Consider the following 21,085-nt stretch of genomic DNA (forward strand, 5'->3'; position numbering starts at 1 on the left):
GATGATGAAAAAGAAATTTTACAGGTTAGATTATGTTCTCTTCGTTTATGGATGTAAAGGTCAGGTTACACGATACTTTAACACTTACGAGGTAGTATCTAAATTAATGAACGCGTGAATATAACACGAAAATGCTCCTTGTATCCACCCAACTTATGCGACCGCATGAACAGAAAATAGAAGCAGTTCTAATTTCGTTCATACATTCGCACATGTTCCGTTCCACCAAAATCGTTCTTGCATTCATATATGAACATATACATGAACAATAAGTTTTAATCTACGGAGCAACCTGGCCTAAAGATGCACTTCTCCGTGCTCAATCTTTCGCTTCTGCATTGAAATTGAATGGGAGCTAACAAACGAATGGGACACCTCAAGGTCATCCGAATAGCCGGCACTCGATCGAGTTGATGACCGTGAAATGCTTACAGCTGTGCGGTAATTGATCCGCGGACGTGGGACTGACACGGCCGGTGTATTACGGAAGGCGAAGGACGGGAAACGTTTTATTTTTCATGTTGGTCGGAGAAAACTTGTCGCGACCATCCGTGGAAGCGAAAAAGGGAACAAGGCGCGCGCTCAACCCAGACGTGTTGAAGCCTTCATTGTTCGAATTGAAAGAGGCTCTTTGGAGTCCAAGGCGAAGGACACACGGGCGGGTTTGGCGGTATTTAAGTGGGTTGACTCTGTAAATGCACGCGGTTTACAGATTCAATTTTATCTGAGTCAGATGGACGACTTTTTGTTAATGATTCTTTTTTTAGTAAACTTAGTTATCCTCTACTCTACTTTTATTATTTATTCAACGCTTTTCCCGCCTTCATCAGCTATTTGAATCATGATAATACCGGAAGGCGGACAAATAATAAAAAAATACTATATAGGCAGACAAAGTTTAATCTAAAACGAATGTTACCTTCTTCTACAAAGTGATAGAAGTTAACATTACCGAAGTTGTCAGATGGCTTGTTTACGGTTAATTAATTTGCGATTTCCGACAAAAGGCGTAGGTTTTAAAGTAGGAATAACGATCGCGACTGTTAATCTAAAAAGGGGCGATTTTCAATGTTCGGCGAATTCAGCATTATCAAGTTTATAAGGAATTTCATGATGTTTTGATCGTAAGAATTTCCGAAATATTTGTGAGTTAAACAAAATCAAGTTTTTACGTTGTCGGAATTTACTTTTTAGGTTTGGCCATCAATAATGGGGGTTACTTTGCGATAATTTCTGCAACAACTTCTTAACCACAGTGTAAGTACGTTGGAAAAGCAGTTTTATGTTTTCTTTCACTAAGGGGTAAAATTCTCAATGCAAAAACTCATTTTACGACCATTAGCAGTGGTGTTATTGAAGAAGATTGCAGGATGATTTTGAAAGGATATCTTCTCGGCAATTGGAAAATTCCAGTTCGAATCTTGTTCAAGGGAAATAATTTTTTAAATAGAGAATTTTAGCTTTTTGGGCCATGGGCTGGTTTGGGTGCTGGCAGCATTTGCGCGCGCTTATTGGCCATCACCATGAATAATATCTATAGTTGTAAATTTATGATACTATTTTAAATTTATAAGGCACTCAATCGATGCAGTGGTGGCTGTACGGGTGCCTGAAGACCTGCTTCGTTTCGTTTTCACGTCATGCGACGACGTCACTGTCACTTTTATTTTCAAAGTTGATGCCTTTGAAAGTTTATGGGCGACCACTCCCGAACCACTGATTATGTGGGCGGTATTACATACCACCCAGGGGCGATGACTTCTAGATCACTTAGTGGTTACACTGGGGCTCCGGCGGCGACGTGGTCAAGGGACCCTCAAAGTCACTCATCCTCCTTATAAAAGTGAGAAAGAACATTTGGATGATCATTTTTTGATGACTTATAGAATTAATTTAAATTTATAGTAGCGGTGTTTTAAGTTCTCATTAAGTATGTCTAATCAAGCATAACTGCAATGAATGCTTTCAAATCAGTTTTTCAACAATCATAAAACTTATGGCTCAAAATTTCTTGAGACAAAGATCTATGCAATCTAGACGTTTGTATTTTGAATGCAGAGAACTATCGCCCATAAGACGGTTGGGGGGCATCCATTAATTACTTGAGGTGATTAGAGGGAGGGAGTCAAGCCGATTCTCACCTAATGTCACATGGTGCATTGCGGGTTCCTGGCAAGTATCGCGTGATTCTTTTCCGCAAGAAACTGTGTAAAATTGCGATCTTAGTAATCTTAAATACTAATGTTAACTAGGTAATCTTAAATGAATATAATTAAACAAATTGTTTTTTTTTTCAAAGAAATCCAACGCAATGAAGAATAGATTTACGCTGAAAATACGCATTATGGACAATCTCACGATATCTAACTTATGAAGGACTATAAATCGTCAAAATCGCCTCACACAATTAATGGACGAGACGGTCAGAAAAAAATCAAAATTCGGGAGAGGCCCTGGGACACATTCCCGCCCGCCCGCACTGGCCAGATCACCACCCCATCTCGGAGGGCCCTAACATGTGGTTGAGGGACCTGCTGGTCATAAATCTCGTCCTGAATAGTGTATACATCTGTGCTCCTGTGCGTTTTACCTGCTTAAAAATTCACTTTCAATTTTTAAGGAGAAGCCAATGAAATGCAGAGCCAGAGGAAGTGAAGAACTCAGACGTAACCGTGAAAAATGCTTTGCCGATACCCTCAAAATGATACCAGACCTAACAATCAATTGCCCGGTCAAAATAGACATTGACCCTTGCATAAATTCCCAACAAGCTTTTTTTTTGCATTTTTTGGACAAACGGTCAGTTTTACGATAAAAAGTGTTCATACCAAAATTATATATCAGGAAATTATCTACAAAATGTCATGGTGCTTTGTTCTCAAAGATTTACCATTTCTGAGAAAACGTAATTCGAAAGTTAGCCGGAGCTGTCCTATAATTTTCGGAGAGCGCAACAATGTAGTCATACATATTACGGAGAATACAGCTCCATCTAACTTTCGGATGGCTTTTTCTCAGAAATGGTAAATCTTAGAGAAACAATTAAATGACAATTTTGTAGATAATTTCCTGATTTACAATTTTGGTGGGAACATTTTTATCGTAGAACTAACCGTTTTGCCAAAAAATGCGAAAAACCTATTTTTGTGACCTTTGACCTTGAATAAAAGTTTTTGCACACACGGGATCGATGAGGACTTTTCAGGATTTCATTAGAGTGGCATTCCTAACGTTCCTGTAAATTTTAAGCTTATTGGTTATTTATGCGAGAGTACCCACATTTTTTGGGCTAATTTGACCGGGCAACAATACCGGCCTTACAGTTTTTGGTTCATTTTCAAGATTGTAAAACAATAACCCATCTGCAAAGCAGGTCGAAAAGAGGCGATTTTTGTGTAGTTATACGGATAAATTGTATTTGAATGCAGAAATACATTGGCTAATTCAGTCACCTTTCATCGAGATCATAGAAATTAAAAGGCGTAGAACCCACGCCTCTGCACTCTTTTTTACATCAATTAACTTTAATTTTGCAACTTTCTGAAGAAAATACTTCGAGCAATTTAGAGAATTTTGAGTGACATGTTAAAAAAAATAATTGCGAAAATGTAGGCGTCTTTTTGGGCATTGCTGACTAAGAGGGTGAAAATCCCCCCTCCGGGATTTTTTCCGTGCTTAGGGTATCCGATTTGGGATCAAATGGGGCTAACCTCCCCACAATTACAGCCCGCTAGAGGCCCACCAGGGCCGGCTAGCTCGAAAATACGATTTTCACTTTTTTGAGATATCTCGGTCAAGAAAGTATATTTTTTAAATGCTATTTGCGGCATTTGAAAGCTTATTTGTTGGGGAAAATGTACCATAGTCTTCAAGAATTTTCAGCGGGAAAAGGAGAAATGGCGTCGATTTGAAAATTTCTAACGCTTGTTTTCATAAAATATTTTTGAGAGGGCCACGAAGAATCCAGAATGCGTTTTTTTAATACCTTTCGGCTAGCGTATTTGAAAATTTTTTAGGTGGTGAAACATCGCGAAAAAAAGAATACGAGATTTTGGCCATTTTTTCCTGTTTTTCTCTATGTTCTGACCCTCCAAAGAACCCTTTGCAGACCATTTTACATAAATTTCGTCCTTTTACGAACGCTAACAATCCGGAATCCTTAGGACTCCTCCCTCTCGCTACAGCCTTGGTAGATATATTCCGTGGATCATGATTTGGAATTGGGAGAATGGTAAGGCATGGGCGATTGTTGATCTGAATGTTAACTCAACCAATAAAAAGATGTAAATTCAGGACCAAAATATAAGTATTCACTTTAGGGAAGACGTGGAAAAATCTGCCATTGGGCGAGAGCAGTTTTTATAATCACCTATGCGATTACCCGCAAAATGAATGTATTAAACCTTAGGATTCCGGTAATACCACATACTTTTTTCATTTAAAAAATTTATCGTCTGATTTTGAGACCAAAACATTGGAAGAGCTTATCTTTATCTACCTTTTTTATCTTTGATCGTATTAGTGATCATTCAAGGCCGCATTCCCCCTCTCTTGGAAAAAATAATATTTCAATACAAATTCGTGGAAATTCTATATTTTGGCGGCCGTGTGTAGAATGTTGACCTATCAAGAGTAGGGAAAGGTCTTTTTATTTCATGCTGTGTGGTGGATTACGTCCTCGTTCAATGTTGCCCGCTGCATTTTCCGGCTGTAATGATTGGAATGTCTTTAAGATAGGAGTACGAAGTATGGAAATTTCGAAACTTTCATAGTACTCTTATGGATGTTCTTCCACGATTGACGATATCCTGCTGTCTTTTTTTACGAGCGGCGTTTGCATTGGTTTAATTTAGCATGGGTAAAATGTTTTCTTCATTCTATTTTTTGATGAAATGTGTACCAAGATCTTTTTTGCTGCACAATGGAATACGAAGAGAACTTTAAACGTTCACCTAGTGTTTGTACCTGTCTAAGCGTATGAAGAGGGCATGGTAACCGATACAGAACACTTTTTAGGCATGTAATAAAACGGTGCCAAATGACGATTTTAAGTTTTTACGCATTCAGTAATTTATAAATAATTATTACCAATGAAGTTGACAGAAAATTGACTATTTATTGTCAAGCTAGATTTAATTTATGCGGCTACGCATTTATCAAGTCTCTTTATGTCGGTTCGGTACAATTTCCATAGATGTATAGACCATTTTATCTACGTTTAATGGAGCTGAGAGTTTTCTAACATTTTTGCTAAACGAATCTCGCAAATTAGCCAAGATTATCTATCGACGTGGCAATTTAAGAGTAAGGAAAGGGACGTAGAGTAATCCTTAATGTAAGCGTGATATATCCTTGAAAATATGTGATTCGCGGCATAACTTTGTGTCGGGGAGCATATAAATATAGAAACAAACTAACGGACCTTCAATAAAGGGTAATTCGTCCTCTAAATCGGTACCGATTTAGGTAATGCGCCTCTTTTGATAATGTTGAAAATGATTTTTGAACTTTGAGTCGTTGCGAATTTGTTCCTATACAGTTCTTGGAGAGCTTATAAGCGAATTAGGCATTACAGATTGGTTAAAAGAAGTGATTGGGAAGGGTTATAGTAGAATAGTATTTATTTCAAACGACATATAGTAGATGTGTGACGTTTTTATGATTTTTACAATAATTTTTTCAGCGAGAGATTAAAAAAGCCGCGCCTTGTACGATAACGAATACTACAGATGCATTATGGTGAACTCGCAAAAACACCAAATAAATTTCGTGATGCGTTTCAAATCGTTTTCGAGCCATATATTTAATCATAGCCTATGCCTAGTCAACCGATGATATGGGTGAAACTTTCCCTTGCTCTCGTCTCGTAACGCAGTGAAACCGAGGGATTAAGCTTCAGACGTCGCATAAGGCGTGAAGCGTAAGTTTTCTCTCACCATAGTAGTGCCTTGTGGTTGTGCGTAATTTGACCGATGTCGAATGCCGCCGCGCCTGCAACGCCTGCACGCTACTGTCGGCCACTTACGATGCGAGGCGCTCTGGTGAATAGGGTGGTTTCCTATTATTTTTTATTGCCTAAAACGAAAGATTATTACTTCTGGAGTGCGCATATCACTCTCTTAGATTTTTAAATGTCGATGTCTATTTTTCGCGATTAAATGAAAAGTGAAAATTTTCAAGCGCGCGAAAACGCGACGGCTAATTGTAAATATGAATGCCGGGGAAAGCCCGTGTGACGTAATTCTGGCTCCCGCTGCCGTCATGTGAGGTGATCTTGGGGCGAGGCTTTGAGCGCCGCTACGATGCAGGCTGCTAGCAGGTAGCAAAGTACCCAGCTAGCAGGTAGCATTTGGCTTAAATAAGGATTATTATTACCTTATCAAACGAAGGAAATTTTCCGACCATGGGCAATTTTAATAGGTGATTATTAAGAGATGTTTCCCTGAGCTCTGTCCCTTATGCATGCATTGGTAATCTCAGAAGATGTAAAACTCCTATCTAATTGTATAGAAACTAGGTCCCTGTGGCATCACGTGGAGTGGCATCGCATGGGCGCCAATGTGGCCTTTTTCAAATGAGGTTAACATTGACCATTGCCATTCGTCTAAACTGGGATTTCTAAAACCAAATAATTTGTATATTATGAATACAGTAATGAATGGTAACAAATCGCTATCAATGCCTTTCATTTTCTCTGATGAAGGAAACTACCCCATTAGAGGTTTTAGATTTTTGGCGGTTAGCCTTGTGATCACGAGCGGTGAAAGAGATTTGGGATTCGAAGGAAAGATGGGGACGAAAATTCAATGTAGGCTTTCAAAACCCAATTTATTTGTTTACTTCAGGTGTTGAGTCCTCTTAGAAGGAATTTTTTCTGCTATGAAGAGGTGCCTTCCTTCTCTTCTCTGAAACGTAATATCCATGGCGAATTTGTATCAAAACATTAAATAATGTACAGGTTAATAATAATTATAAAAGGTGCATTTAGTCTAAATGAATTCATCATATTTAATGAAAACTATTATTAATAATTTTACTTGTTAAATAATTTTACCACAATTGATATTTTTTCTGCTGTTAATAATTATTTATTATTCAAAATTAATAAAATATATTACATTTGATTTAGTGCTTAATTCTTTGGAAGCGGGTGCTATGAAAAAATTCTTTCCCAAAATATTTTTTGGGGTTTGAATGCTTTAACTTGTCCAGTTACTGGCTTTGGCCTTGGTCTAAATTGTTTATTCAAGCACATGAGTAGAATTGTGGACTTTTTATAAGTGAATGCTTATGTAGTTTTTCAAATGCATGGCTTAAATTTCCATTTCTTCTTCTAAGTTTCTGATCACTTTTTATGATATACCGTCACCTCAGCTCATCTAATTTTCATCTTTTTGTGTCCATGAGGTATTATTAGGTGGAAGTCTATCTTTCTTGTACTCATTGTTTGTTTTTTGTACTTATCTACTATTCTATTGAGGGGGTACTGTGTATTGGGAGGTATTCTACTTACTGCAGCCTTAACCTATGGGTTTCAGGGTCTCATTATGATTAAAAATTACATTTTAAAAAAAGAAGGCAAAGATAGTTCTGGAGAGTTAACCCTTTTGTGTCAAACGTCAAGAGAAATACACTTAAGTTTTGCGAGGAGAGTGAGTTATCTGTTTAAGGAGGGTAGTTTATATATCAGATTAGGGGAGGTTAGCCATAGGGGATGGGTACTACTGTTGAATTTCACACAAAAAATTATATTTTGCAAGAGTGTGCCTCATTCAATAAAATTTTACTCTTTCTACAACTAATGTATGTATGATTAATTTATTTGCATTGCAGGGAGTCTAAATTTAAGGAATGTTATAAAAGATCCAAAACTACTGAAGATGAAGTTGACGAAGGATCCTCTTAACTTGACTGATAGTGTGGCTGATACTATTATCAATAGTGACGTCTTAATTCAAAACATTTCTTTGGTAAGAACTAGATATTATTTTTATGTTATCTATTTTAAATAATTATTTCCTGGTGAATGTATTTGAACTTAAGTGGCTACTTCTTATATTGTATAAAGATGTGCCTCTATGAAAGAAGTTGGTGATCAGTATATTTTGTTTTTGTTTGCACCACACTGTTTATTTTTGTGTTCAATGCAAATCCTTAATTTTAGTTTTATGATTGGTATGGTGGTGGAAAATCTTATTAGAAACCTGTTATGTTGTCCTTACAATACTGCTAATGACATAATATCACCATTTTTTATTTTTCCATCACCAGTATTGAGTAAATTTGAAAGTGGCACCGTGCACTATAATTTTTTCAATTTGAAAAGAGTGAACATTTTTAAGTTATGAGAATGAATTTTGAAATTAATTAGGTCTTTAAAATTAATTTTTACACCCCAATATATGTTGAATTCTCATTCCAGGAAGATTTGATGTCATCTGAACCAAAAAAATACTTATGTGATCCTAATTATTTAACTTCAGTACTGTCTTCAGTAACTTATAATGATACGGAAAAGGCTTTGATGGAGCTTTGTAATCTAAGTGAAGAGCGACTGAATGGAATTTTAAGAGAAGTTGTGAATGAATTGAACAGTACTACTGTGCTTGATCAGGTAATTTGGGCATATTTATCATATATTATTATAAATGCTTGGTTATGAGCATTAATGCTAGTTAAGGGTAGGGTTGAAGGATAGGTGGTGTTAAGATAGACTATTTGGCATTTGGAGTTTTCATTTTCATGTTTCTGTAATTATTGGAAATAATTTAATATCTCATGCTGCTAGTTTAGTGTGCATTATTTACTAGCTAGTCCCAACTAGCTGGTGCGAGTCATGACCCTTACCGGCCTGTACTCCCAGCATTTATCTTGGCAGTAGATTACCTTTACCTTTGATGAACATATATATGTGTAAAATGTAACATCCATAAAAATGTGAATATTTTGTAATTTGAAAGTAAACATGACAGTGTGGAGTATACTTGTACATATCAATTTCATGGGATGCAAAATGATGTAATTGAAGGACTTCAGTAACTGTAGGCCGATATGGAGACCCTAAAGCAATTAAATGTACCCCACATAACTTACAGATGTTGATTATTTCAAACTTTATATGATGAGAGTTATTTTTGATAGAGCATATTACTTAAAATTAGCTTTTATACCAATTATTTTTTATAAAAATAGCCATTGAAAATAAATATCTTTGAATTCCAAATAGCAATGCTAATTTGAACATTTGGTCTACCGAATTGCAAATGTTACTGATCCCTGATACAGTGTAATGATTCCTTTTTTGTGGTAGCAGTTGAACTGAGACACACAAAAATGATTCTCTTCGATTACTTGTAGTTTATCACAATTTTACTGCAGTGTCCTAATACTCTGTGCTAAGGAACTAAATGTGTTGCAATAATCATCCTATGCAAATCTCTAAAGAATGAGGAGTGATCAAAATTAGCTCTACTTCATGTTTATAGTTAAGGTCTGTGGTGCCTGCATTTAATCATAAAAACAATGTCTAGTGATGTCCTTTTGAGTAAATCCATGGGTATGTGCCTCCAGTTTTGTCCCCTCTGCTGTAGATTTTTCAAGTTTTTGAAACTGTTGGTGCATATATTTGAGCAGTGACACAGGTTTACCCAAAAAACGATGCTAGACATCATGGACTGCAAAATTCTAATCATTTGATGAAAGCATTGGTTTATTAATGTCCTTCTTTCACTGTGGGCTTATTGTCCAACGTGTTAAACCCCCTCCCCCCCAAGACTACATATATTGAACTCACTTCTCTCTTCTCAAAATAATGCATTTAAGAGGTGGTCTGGTGGTAGTTGCTTGGTTGGTTATTGCAGAGGTCCCTGAGCTAGAGAGAACTTTGATGAGCCAGAAAATGACTCTTCCATAATGATAGATTTCCATTTGTCAAGGCATGGGAAATATTAATGGCATGTGCAGCCGATAAAAACTTTCTGGCCTAGGTCTAGGGCTGAGGTAAGGAAGTTATTGAAGGCTGCACCATGGGATAGTTTTTTTGTGATTATTTGGTTAACTGTTTTAATAAATTTTGTTACAGATTGTCGGTTTCATTAATCAATACTGAAGTCATGCATGTGTTTTTTGAATGACGGGCCAGAATACCTTTGTTCAGTGTGAATCAGTTCTGTTAATTTATCAGCATGAAAAAGGTATTTCATCTGTGTTTCTGCTTGAAATTGTCAAATCTATGCATGGATTCTTCTTTGGGTTCATTAATTGGTGAGAAGAGTGCCTATTTAAAGTTACTTACCGAGACAGAAAATAAATTCACTATTTATAGATTATTTATGATCCTGATAGTATTCAATTATCTTGTTTGGGATGACAAGTTATTTTCAATCCATAATTTTATGGAATATAATACAAAATGGGCACCGATTGAAGTTTCTGTCTCAAGGTGCAGGTGGTGCTAATCTGGAGTACTATCCTCAAGAGTGCTTGGGTGTTTTCTTTTGGATTCATCGATTTTCCAATTTAAGATTGGCTCAGGGTTTTAATACCTCTGCATTTCAATTTATTCGTATCCATTGTGTAGATGTCGCAGTTCCTGAAACATAATTTGGGTCGTTCTCTGAACTGGAATGATTGGTATGACATGATAAACTTATCAAGGAGGATAACGCAGCAAATAAATAGTCTTGAAGCCTACCAGGACTATTTAAAGTAAGGCTTTATTTATTGATATTCTAGTATTTAAGAGTAATCATCATAGAATTGTTTACTTTCATTGGTCTAAGAATCAGCTGTATAGTCATGTCCGGTATGTTTTTGATGTTTTGTTGGTCTTGCGCCTTCGTCTTGAAATCACTTATGATGTATACATACTGGGCTGAAACTTTTGGAATGGCTTTGCTTTATTTGTGTATTCCTTGCATGTATCTTGGTGTGGTGGGCTTTTCAATTTTATTTTTTTCTAGATATTATGTTCCAGCCATGAATGATGGGCAAAGAGCAAAACTCTATGACTTATTGTATCTCTGCTGTATTATTAGAAGCCAAAAGAATTTTTTCAATGCTAGCATTTAGAAGTGCAAGTGAGATGTTTTGCCATTAAAGGCTCAGAGAGGAGTAGCCTGTAGTGTATGAATTGTAAGTTTTAATGTAGATTAATCTCAAAATGAATGGATGAATTGTGTATGGCTAATTAAAGGTACAAATAAGGGGTGAATACCTGTCTGCATGCTATGTAATTGAGGAAATCGTTCTATACACAAATAATGGGCTCCCTGATTAATACTAAACACCTGTTTAGTTTCTTTTCACATTTTCATGTATGTATGATTAAATAGTTGTTATCAAGAGCTTTGTTCTCAAAATTTCAATTTTAGATGAATTTTGTGTAATCAATCCATCTTCTTCATTTTCCCCTCGTATTGAATTCATTTATTGATAATTTTTCTTCGTTGTGTTTAAAACGATTTTTGGGGTATAAAGTTAAGGGACAAGCTTCCTTGTGGTTTTCATTCCTTTAAATCATTTTTTGCTTTGAAGGCAATTAGTGGATGCTCTATTGATTTTTTGGATCCTTATCTGCCTGTGAGTGGTCTCGTGGTCTTTGTAGGAAGGTCAAAGTGAAATACTAAGTTTTATGAGGCTGAGGATTGTTGCATTGAATGGGAGGAAATAGAAGAATGAGCACATACCTATTTACATAGAAAAATGAAAGCATAATTGGACATTTTTGAATGGAGCCTCAGGAAAATCTTTGGGCTCAGGCCATTGGTGATAACCTTATTGCTATTATAATCTTAATCCAGTGACTCCTTCATAACTTTCTATTAGAAACTTGACTGCCATGCTATTGGTACTGACTAGGGATTGGCAAATTGATTTCTATTTTAATTATAAATTGATTATGTATCTCACTCCTATTTTCAATTTAAGTAAAGTTGACTTTTTGTTTTGTAAAATTGATTGTAGTAAATGGATTTTCTAATTCAGGCTTACTACAGCATTTGAACTTTGCCGCCTCGCTTTTAATAGCTTGATTTCTCAACGTGAGTTTACATAGGTTGGCTATAGTTTTGATTCTGAAACCTTAGTGTACAGTTGCTGATAATAGTGAGGCTCAAAGACGGATAAAACTTAAAACGCTTCACAGTGAGAGTGAAGAGAAATGTTTGGATTTGAGTGAGAGTTGAATGAGGTGGGCAAAATACTTGTATATAATTTAGACCATGAATGGATGTTCGCAAAAAGTAGGATGAGCATTCTGCCTCTTCAGAATTGTCTACTTATGTGGGATAAATTTAATGTGAGTGGTGTCCTTTGAAGCTGTTGAAAATATCTCAGGAATGAGATATGCAATCTGTTGAAGCATCTTCTTTGACATCTAGGTAATATATGAAATATTACTGTTAATATGGGTTCTTGGGTAAACTTTCTTCCTGATGACCAATTGTGAGATACGAGGGTGGTTTTTTTTCAACCTCTGATGGGTCATGAACAGAAGACAAAGTGATTGATTAAAAATTATGTCATTGCTAAATATTGAGCCCACTTGTGGTGTCCTTTCCTTTCGACATAATCACCTCAGTGATTGAGGAATTGGTCATGCCTGTGGATAAGTTTTACTCCACCTTCTTCAGAAGATGTTGCCGCCAATGACCTTCAGTGAATTCTGCCTTTATCCTGAAGCTCATGGCCCTTTTGAAAACGTTTCCCTTCTAGCCACATCTTCAGTTCAGCATAACGATGGAAGTCACACAGCACTAGGTTGGTATTGCACCGTGGGTGATCGAAAATGTCCCATTGAAATTGCTCAGGGAGCAGTTGGGCTGCATCAGTGCTGAGATGACAGGCATTATCATAGATCAGAACACTTCCAGAAGTCGACATGTCTCTTCTTTTTTTTTTAATGGGAATGGACACAATTTTTCACTCTGAGCAGCTGCTTTAACATTAAAATTCTCTTTATCGACATAAAGGTGAATGCTGAAGCCATTTGGCGAGTTTTCTGGCTGTTGCTACGCAGTGCACACTTGGTGGGAGAATCAATTGAGGCAGTGTAGTTAATGGGATTGCCACTAACCTTAAACTAACAACTTACAGTAAGAAATGACTCGAGCGTTGATTGCTTGCAATTATGTAAGTGCCAAATATTCGGTAGGAATTTGACATGATCTTGTGAGCACCCACGTCAATGCATACGTCTGTGAAGTCTTTGGGCAAAGTCCTCTGGGTTGATAGTCTGTGGAGGGGAGGTATGTCTAAACGGAGGAGTTTAAATAAAAAATAGGAGCTGTTGGTTGTAAAAGTTCACTGAGCCGCTGAAGGTTGATGCTCTCAGTTGGCTTTTAGATGTGACTGAAAATATGGTGCTTAGTGGTGTGTGATATTCTCTCTTTGTATTTGTTTTACTTCATTACTTTTGGAGGAGGAAACCATGCTTAAATGAGACTTCAGTTGCTATAAAATGAATGCTATGTAATTGTCCTTTTGAATTATTTCTGTATTGTGCATCCCTTGCCTGCCCTGAAATCTTGCTTTTTCTCCTTTTACTGTGAATTTTTTGTTTTATCTCTTTCTTCACCTCCAATCTTTTAATAATGTTGTCTTTTAACCAAAAATGTATATTTATAACATTATTTGGCATGCTGTTTTTGTTATTTCTTATGTAACCATATAAACCTTCGGATGGGTTATTCAATTTTTGCAATTATTGGAAAATTGCTTTTCAGTGAGGTGAAGCGTATTGGTGAGGAGTATGACTCCATATTAGCATCAGTACAGGAAAGATCTGACAATAAAACATCTAGTTTTGAAGCAATTTTCCGCTATTTGCAGTTGCATTTGTGTGGAAAAAATTCGACTGATTTTATTGAGCAACTTAAGGCTGGTGGAGGTCAAAGCACTCGGTAAGATTCTAAATTGACTTCTGTTTTTTCTGTATTATGTATTATTAATGACAAGTTATTAGTTATTACAAATTATTATTATTCTTTAACAATTACTCTGTTTTTAATTATATTTATGAATGTGAGGATGAATGAAATTTCATTCAAACTTTTCAGCCTTTTGGTGCACTTGATGCTAATGAAACACTGTGGCTCAAACTCTGGAAATGCAAAGAAATATTGTGTATTTTCCTTTATTTTTTTTTAATTGGAGTGCTTTCAATGTTTGATGTTTATTATATGATTCGGCAGTAAAGACGATATATGTAGAATTTATATCAATTTTAAATTTTTTACTTCTTGTTTTTTATTTCTCTTTTTTAAGCAGCTTTTTTCATTAGTTGCTTATTGTTTTATTTATGTAAATTTTTGAAAAATGGAAAAATTCTCTGGTTCTCTCAAGAAAAACATCATACATATTTAGTCTCCCCTGACTAATCTTTATTTACTGTTCGTTCAAGGTTTGATGAAATTCGTGACCAGTTGAAAGATACTGTTCAACAGGAAGGCTACTTATACATCAATGACTCTACCGCAACTGCTGAGTGCAATGAAATTTTTAAGAAACTGGAATCTGATGTTGTCACTCGGTATCTTTGGAATATTGTGAAACCTTTTGTGAGGTAATAGTATTTGCAAAGTATTTGCATGTAATAGTATTTGCATGACTATTCAAGAGTTCTGATCACTTGATAACTTTTTTAATTTTTGTTTCATTAGTGCTCATGTTTGGATTTTAATCTAATTATTTCATTTATGACTAAAGGGGGAAAATACTTTATGCACCAGCTGTTGAGCCTGTTGACCGTGTTATGAAGATAGTCAATGATACTTTCGCCCCCCTAGCAAATATTATTAGGACTTCAGAAATGTTTCTTGAAAAGTATCTCCCTGCACTTCGCCAAACTGCTGCAGATAATGAGGAATCATTTAGCATCATCAAGGTAAATATCATGTGTGTATTCCGTGTTGAATTTTTTGATAAACACTTCTATTGTTGTGATTGCTGCAATATTCATGGTTTTGAATTTTCATTTCTCATTGAAAAATAATATTTTGCTCACCAAATATTGTCTTCAGCTGATAGATTCCAGTGATTCCCTTTTATATTTTTTCCTTGTTTTCTGAGGTGCCTTACTCTTATACACATATCCTGATTATCATGGTCAGATTATCTAATTTGTAGATTGATCTTAATTGTGTTTTTATTCTTTTTCTATGTATGTTACAATTTTCGTAAAATAGTCTAACCCAAAATAGCTGGGGTTTTTAGTTTTGCAGGAACTTTGTATGATTTTATCAAGCATATCAAATGCATGTCATATGTACACCTATTTTCAATTACTGTGGGGCCACTTGAATTCAGTTTAACAAATTGTCTCATTCCTTCTGTAAAACTATCGTAAATAATTAACTAATGCTGTAATTGTATAATGTGAATGTCATTCTACGGAAAACATAAAAAATTGGAAGCTTGTTTTTTTTCTTGAAAGTCAATTACTGGCTATTATTAGAAGTGACTCTTCTTGATCCATTATTCCGGAATATTAAGTGTTCACCATGAATGAAAACTTGTTACGTATTAACTTCACCAATGTAAGAAATTGTTTAGCATGGTTATCTTGCTTGAATTAAATGATCTGGAATAATTTGAGTTAGTACTGTGTAAATCTTTCAGTCATTCATTTATTACACTTCTGGATGATTTTATGCTCACAGTATTGAGGGTGCTCAAGCAGGGCTAAACTATGTAAAGGAAGACTCATCAAAAGTGCTGTGGCTTGTTCCTTGGTCCTGTGTAATTATGCAAATACCAATTGTTTTTATTGACTGTAATTAATACTCCTGTCTCGGCTATGCAAAATTGTCAACCCCACTCTTTCAATCAGGACTCATCAGTTCATTGCATAATTGTTCTTAATCCATCTTATGAACTTGTACATAATTTCATGAGGACTTACTACATATGTAATTCCATTTTGTACTATGAGTTCTGAGCAACAAGCATGGCATACAAGAGTATTAGGTTGCGTGACTTTCAGGATGTATCATGTATCATAAACACTCAAAGTAAACCATAAATAATCGTGAGTGATTACCGTATTTAACGGCATATAAGACGCACGGGCATATAAGACACTCCCTTATTAAGAAGGCCACACACAAGGAGAAAAAGTTTCAATAGTCTGTGCGACAGTGCGGTACTGCAATTACTTACATTTTTGGTTTCTTTTAATCTCACATTTTGTAAAAACCAAATTAAAAATCGTTGAATGCAATTACCAAACACATTTTTATTGAGGAAAATTAACTAATGGCAAGCTATTTTGAAGATGATATGTAAATTTCAATAATTAATAAAAGAATGAATGGCAAGCAATTTTAGATAATGCAAAATAAAGCAGAAAAAAAAAACTCCGTTTCTTTTAGTTCTCACGTTTCGTAGTTCCAAATAAATAAAGCAGAAACACAGGCGGACAAAGCAAAGCAGAAACAAAAGAGGGCGGAGAGAGAGCGCTACTTGTTTCGTTTACTTGTTAGAAAGCACTACTTGTTTGAAAGGAACGGGTCAGTGTTGGAAGGAAACCATCCCAGTTCTCTCTTTTGAGCTATTTTTGTTGGTAAAAATTTAGTTAAACCTGATAAAATAATTATGGCAGATGTAGAAAAAAGTTACATGTGTCTAGACTTCATTCGGGCTAAAAATAGCATTCAGAATTGAAAGTTAACCTGTGTCCTTCAGGTATAACACACAGGTAAATTTTTTGAGACCAAATTTAGAAAAAAAAGTGCGTCTTATATGCTGTCATACGGTATGTAAATTTTGATACAAAGTTTGTAAGGTCTGTGATGTTTAAACTGTGATGTGAAAGTCGCTTTCATGCTGAATATAATTCACTGTTCAGCTGACCATTTTTCACAAGTATGAAAATTTTGAATCTCATTAAAAAGCTTTCCCTCGGGGTGTTACTTTACCCGGAAACTCTCAAATGCACTCTATCCTTAATCTGCTTGTGTTATACAGATTACATCCTGATAATAGAATTTTACATGTTGAAAAATTTTCATTCTTATATTTATTATATATTCAATGATACAATCTTAGCAAATCTTCTCACTCGCAGCAAGTTTATTCTAAGACCATTTCCCTTTTACAGGAATACCTTGAAAGTAGTGAAGGCAACCTAATGTCGAGTTTGGGCCTAGAGAACTCAACTGCATACGAATATGATCGTTTTGCTAACATTCAAAACTTGGTGAACTGGTAATTATAGATTTTATGTAATGGCATTTTAAAGGACTTGAGTGAATTTTTTATTGCTGTATGTGGTAGGGGTTATATTATAAAAGTGTATACTTTTCTTTCGTAATCATAAATATGCTGAAAAAGTAAGCAGGAGGATTTTCAAGTCAAGTTTCTGGGTTATAGGAATGGTGTAGGGATTTAACATACTTATTTCCAATGTAAAGTTACAAATTTTGTTAACACTTGATACTTGGCTTTACACATCACTTGTATGAAATATAACTCATCTTTTCCTCTCTTCACACTCCACTCCAGTGGGAAATTTTGCTGGGATTAAAAGAAGTTGAAAAGATGAAATGAGTTAAAGAGTATGAATGAGTGAAAAATACCTAGCATAGCTTTATGGACATGCTAAATTTGATCAAATCCAGCTCAACTTACTCTTTCAACCAGTAGATTATTTTGCATAGGCAAGGATAAAACTCACCCCAGGCTACGCCCCAGGTTTGTGAGTAAATGTAAAGTATGAATTTTGTGACTCAGTTTTTAGTTGTATGTATGGTGAACATGATGTAGGCAGAAAAGAGAATATTAACTCTAGTTTTTGGTATGTAGAAAATATTTATTTGCTGTGAGATTATAGAGCAACACATTTCTGTCCAGTCATGGAATTTTTTTAATAGAAAACTACGTGAAACAGTAAAATTTCATGCATCATCAAAGGATAGAAGCTGAGGAAAATACTATGGCTGTCAACTAAGTGGGAAAGTCTGTGAAAAGGGGATTGTTGGCTATGCAGCATCCTTTATTTTGGCTAAGTCAGATTTCTTGGTAAAAAAATTGTGTCCAAGTTGTTGTACAATTATATGGTTAACCTGATTTGACCCCCTATTCATACCTGTGGCCTTATGCATTTGTTTCCTTTTTCTAGTTAAGATATTCAGGATTTATACTTATAGATATTCCACCTAGCAGTCTCTGTAATGTAACTTTTTTGTATTCAATGTATCAAAGATTTCATTAATGCTTATTTTCAGGTACTTAAAAAATAACAATATAACTAACCAGGAGGAAGCATTTGATAATTTAGAGAGTGCTCTTAATGACCTCATCAAATTTTTAGAGGTAAGCTGTTATTGCCATGCATGTTTTTGATGATCTGCGTTTAGAAATGCTTACCCTGTAATATTAAAGTATTATTTTTCAGTTTGCCATTTATAATACATGCCTTGATTTTTATGGAGATCACTTTTTTTATCTTCTTTTATATTTCAATCCACTGCACTTATATAAGAATTGTATAATGTCATTATCAGCATACTTGCTGTGATATTTATCTTTTTCTAATGATTTGAAGTATATTCTTGAATCGGGAGCTCTCCACCAATACATATGTACATGTGTATTTGTATATGTATTTGTGCTCATATTTTTTTCTGGTTTGAATAATATAATCCCCCAAAGAACACATCTAACGTAATTCAATAATTTTACAGTTATGTTTTTGTAATTTTACGCTGGGAAACCCAAAATCTGTTGATGCAAATTTTATTATCCTCTCTATTGTAGTACCTTATAAAAATAGTTGGCTAGGAAAAAATGAACAAACATTTGCCATTTCAATATTTCAGTGCTTTGAATTGGATAAGGTTCAAGGATTTGATACAGAAGGTGAAGCTGTGACTGAAGGCATGAATCTGATTGAATCTAACAGGTTGTGGGCTGTGATAAGTTTCTTAGGAGTTGATGACAAGGACAATACAACCTCAAGTTTACCTCCAAAGGTTACTTACAAAATAAGGTATTAACTTCGTAAATATTAACATATGAAATAATGAAATTAAACTCATTTCAACGTGGAGACAATATTTCATTTTGTTTTTTCTTTAATTTTGGATTTTGTCTGTAATTAGAATAAAATATGCTGTAGCTTTAAAGCATAAGCTCAGAAAGTTTGATCTGTTGTATTTAATTAATTAAATTATTAAGTCATTAAATCTTTTGTACTAACTCATCGCTTTCATGTGAAGGTTGATGTAGGAATAGGTGAGGGTAATGACATCTTACACTATTTTTTACAGTCCTTCCTTTTTTTCTTACACTATTAAGGATTTTTGTTTTATGGCATCAAAAAAATTCACTCTGTTTTGGAATCTGGACTTTTTGATCTATAGCCAAACACATTTCCCACTTGTCTTTTATGCTCCAAATCTGTTCTTTTGTGTAGCAAAAAACCAAGCATGGGAATGATTTTTAGAGCAATTCTACATCGTGGAACTTTTTTTCATAAAAGATGTCAGTGATTTGTGATTGATTTGCCTCAAACTTACTGTTAAATACTTTCTGATCAATGAAGTGTAATTTAATTGCAGGATTGATAGCTCCCGTGTGGATAGTACCAAGCGTGTTGAAGATTCTATCACAAATCCAGGTTCCAGGAGAAGGCCTGCTATTGACTTGAAGTACATTACTTTTGGTTTTGCTTATCTGCAAGTAAGTTTTTCTGCTGATTTTGTGTATGCCTGATCTGTGCTTACTTACCTGTTTCAATTGCAGCTTAGATTTTAATTGTCATATTGCATTGAGATGATTGTTTCTCAGGTCTGTAGAGTCCTCTTATGATACTACTTCTGTTTCCTTCATATCTGGTTTACTGAAAAAAATTTCTAATAGCATTTTTGCTCTCTGCCTTGATCAATGAAATAATGATGGAGTATAGTTCATAATATCTTAAATGGCAGCACTATGATTTGACAAGTGTCAAATTAGTAGTGAAGTCTCCAATTAGTAATACTCCTTTGACAGGGTGCAATAAGTAAGGTTGAGAGGCTGTTTCCTGCCTGGTAATAATTTATTTTGAAGTTTAGCAAACTTTTAAAATTTACATATTTTGTTCACTAGGATATGATTGATGGGGCCATTATATCTGAGCTTGCCGGCAAAGATAGAAAGATTCCTCAACCTGGTATTTTTCTGCAGCAGTTTCCTTATCCCTGTCACATCATCGATCAGTAAGTTTTTTCAGGTTAATTTTTTCTAGCTAGGAGATATGGAATGTGTGTTGTTTAAAGATATTTGATGGTTTATTTATTATATGTATATGTTAAATGTATCTGTGAAATTCAGAGAAGTTTATTTGTATTGTAATTTGATTTTTTATTCATGTCTCCAGATTTGTCCTGGCCATTTCACGAACATTCCCAATGTTCATGACCTTGTCATGGGTGTATACTTGTGCTATGATTGTTAAGTCTATTGTTAGGGAAAAAGAACGGAGATTAAGAGAAACAATGAAAGCGATGGGCCTTCGCTCAAGTGCACTTTGGTTGTCTTGGTTCATTGACAGTTTTGTTTTCATGCTGCTAGTCATTGGATTACTCACTGCCATTTTAACAGTAAGTAAATTAGCCAATTTGGTTTTTTCCTTAATCTTCCCAAAGATCCTGTAAAGTATTGTGATGCTAAGTGTCTATTAAATTATGATAATTTTCTTTTATTATGCGTGATTTTTTTTTGATCTTATAATTTTGAAGTCATATTAGTCTGTTTAGTTTGCATTGAACATTATGGATGCATTCATTAAACTTTACCTTCACTTTTTTATTTCAGAAAGGCAAAGTACTTGAAAACTCAGATCCATCTGTCATATTTGTTTTTATCACCCTGTATGCCATCGCCACCATCACTCAGTGTTTCTTCATGTCAGTATTTTTCTCAAGAGCCAATCTTGCTGCTGCTGCTGGAGGTATCCTATTTTTTGTGACGTACTTACCATATTCTTTCATGGTGCAATGGGAAGAACGCATGCCTACAGAGGCAAAGATTGCGACAGTGAGTATTTATTTGTTTTTTCCAAGATAAAATTTGACCATCTTAAAATTAAATCTTCTTTTTTATT

The 21,085-nt window shown here is 35.0% G+C and overlaps 1 protein-coding gene across 4 annotated transcripts in view; it reads left to right on the plus strand.

Moving 5' to 3' along the window:
* LOC124157355 (phospholipid-transporting ATPase ABCA1-like) overlaps positions 1-21,085 on the plus strand; it is a 127,789-nt gene that overhangs the window by 60,299 nt on the left and 46,405 nt on the right. For all 4 annotated transcript variants that reach the window (XM_046532015.1, XM_046532014.1, XM_046532017.1 and 1 more), the window contains 13 exons: positions 7,834-7,970; positions 8,423-8,614; positions 10,580-10,707; positions 13,725-13,901; positions 14,402-14,563; positions 14,707-14,884; positions 17,099-17,205; positions 18,225-18,312; positions 18,819-18,988; positions 19,560-19,680; positions 20,089-20,198; positions 20,360-20,582; positions 20,797-21,018. In XM_046532015.1, the coding sequence (XP_046387971.1) occupies positions 7,834-7,970; positions 8,423-8,614; positions 10,580-10,707; positions 13,725-13,901; positions 14,402-14,563; positions 14,707-14,884; positions 17,099-17,205; positions 18,225-18,312; positions 18,819-18,988; positions 19,560-19,680; positions 20,089-20,198; positions 20,360-20,582; positions 20,797-21,018 (2,015 nt within the window). The remainder of the gene's footprint in view (positions 1-7,833; positions 7,971-8,422; positions 8,615-10,579; positions 10,708-13,724; positions 13,902-14,401; positions 14,564-14,706; positions 14,885-17,098; positions 17,206-18,224; positions 18,313-18,818; positions 18,989-19,559; positions 19,681-20,088; positions 20,199-20,359; positions 20,583-20,796; positions 21,019-21,085) is intronic.

Source organism: Ischnura elegans, chromosome 4, assembly GCF_921293095.1.
Source record: "Ischnura elegans chromosome 4, ioIscEleg1.1, whole genome shotgun sequence".
Lineage (NCBI taxonomy): Eukaryota > Metazoa > Arthropoda > Insecta > Odonata > Coenagrionidae > Ischnura > Ischnura elegans.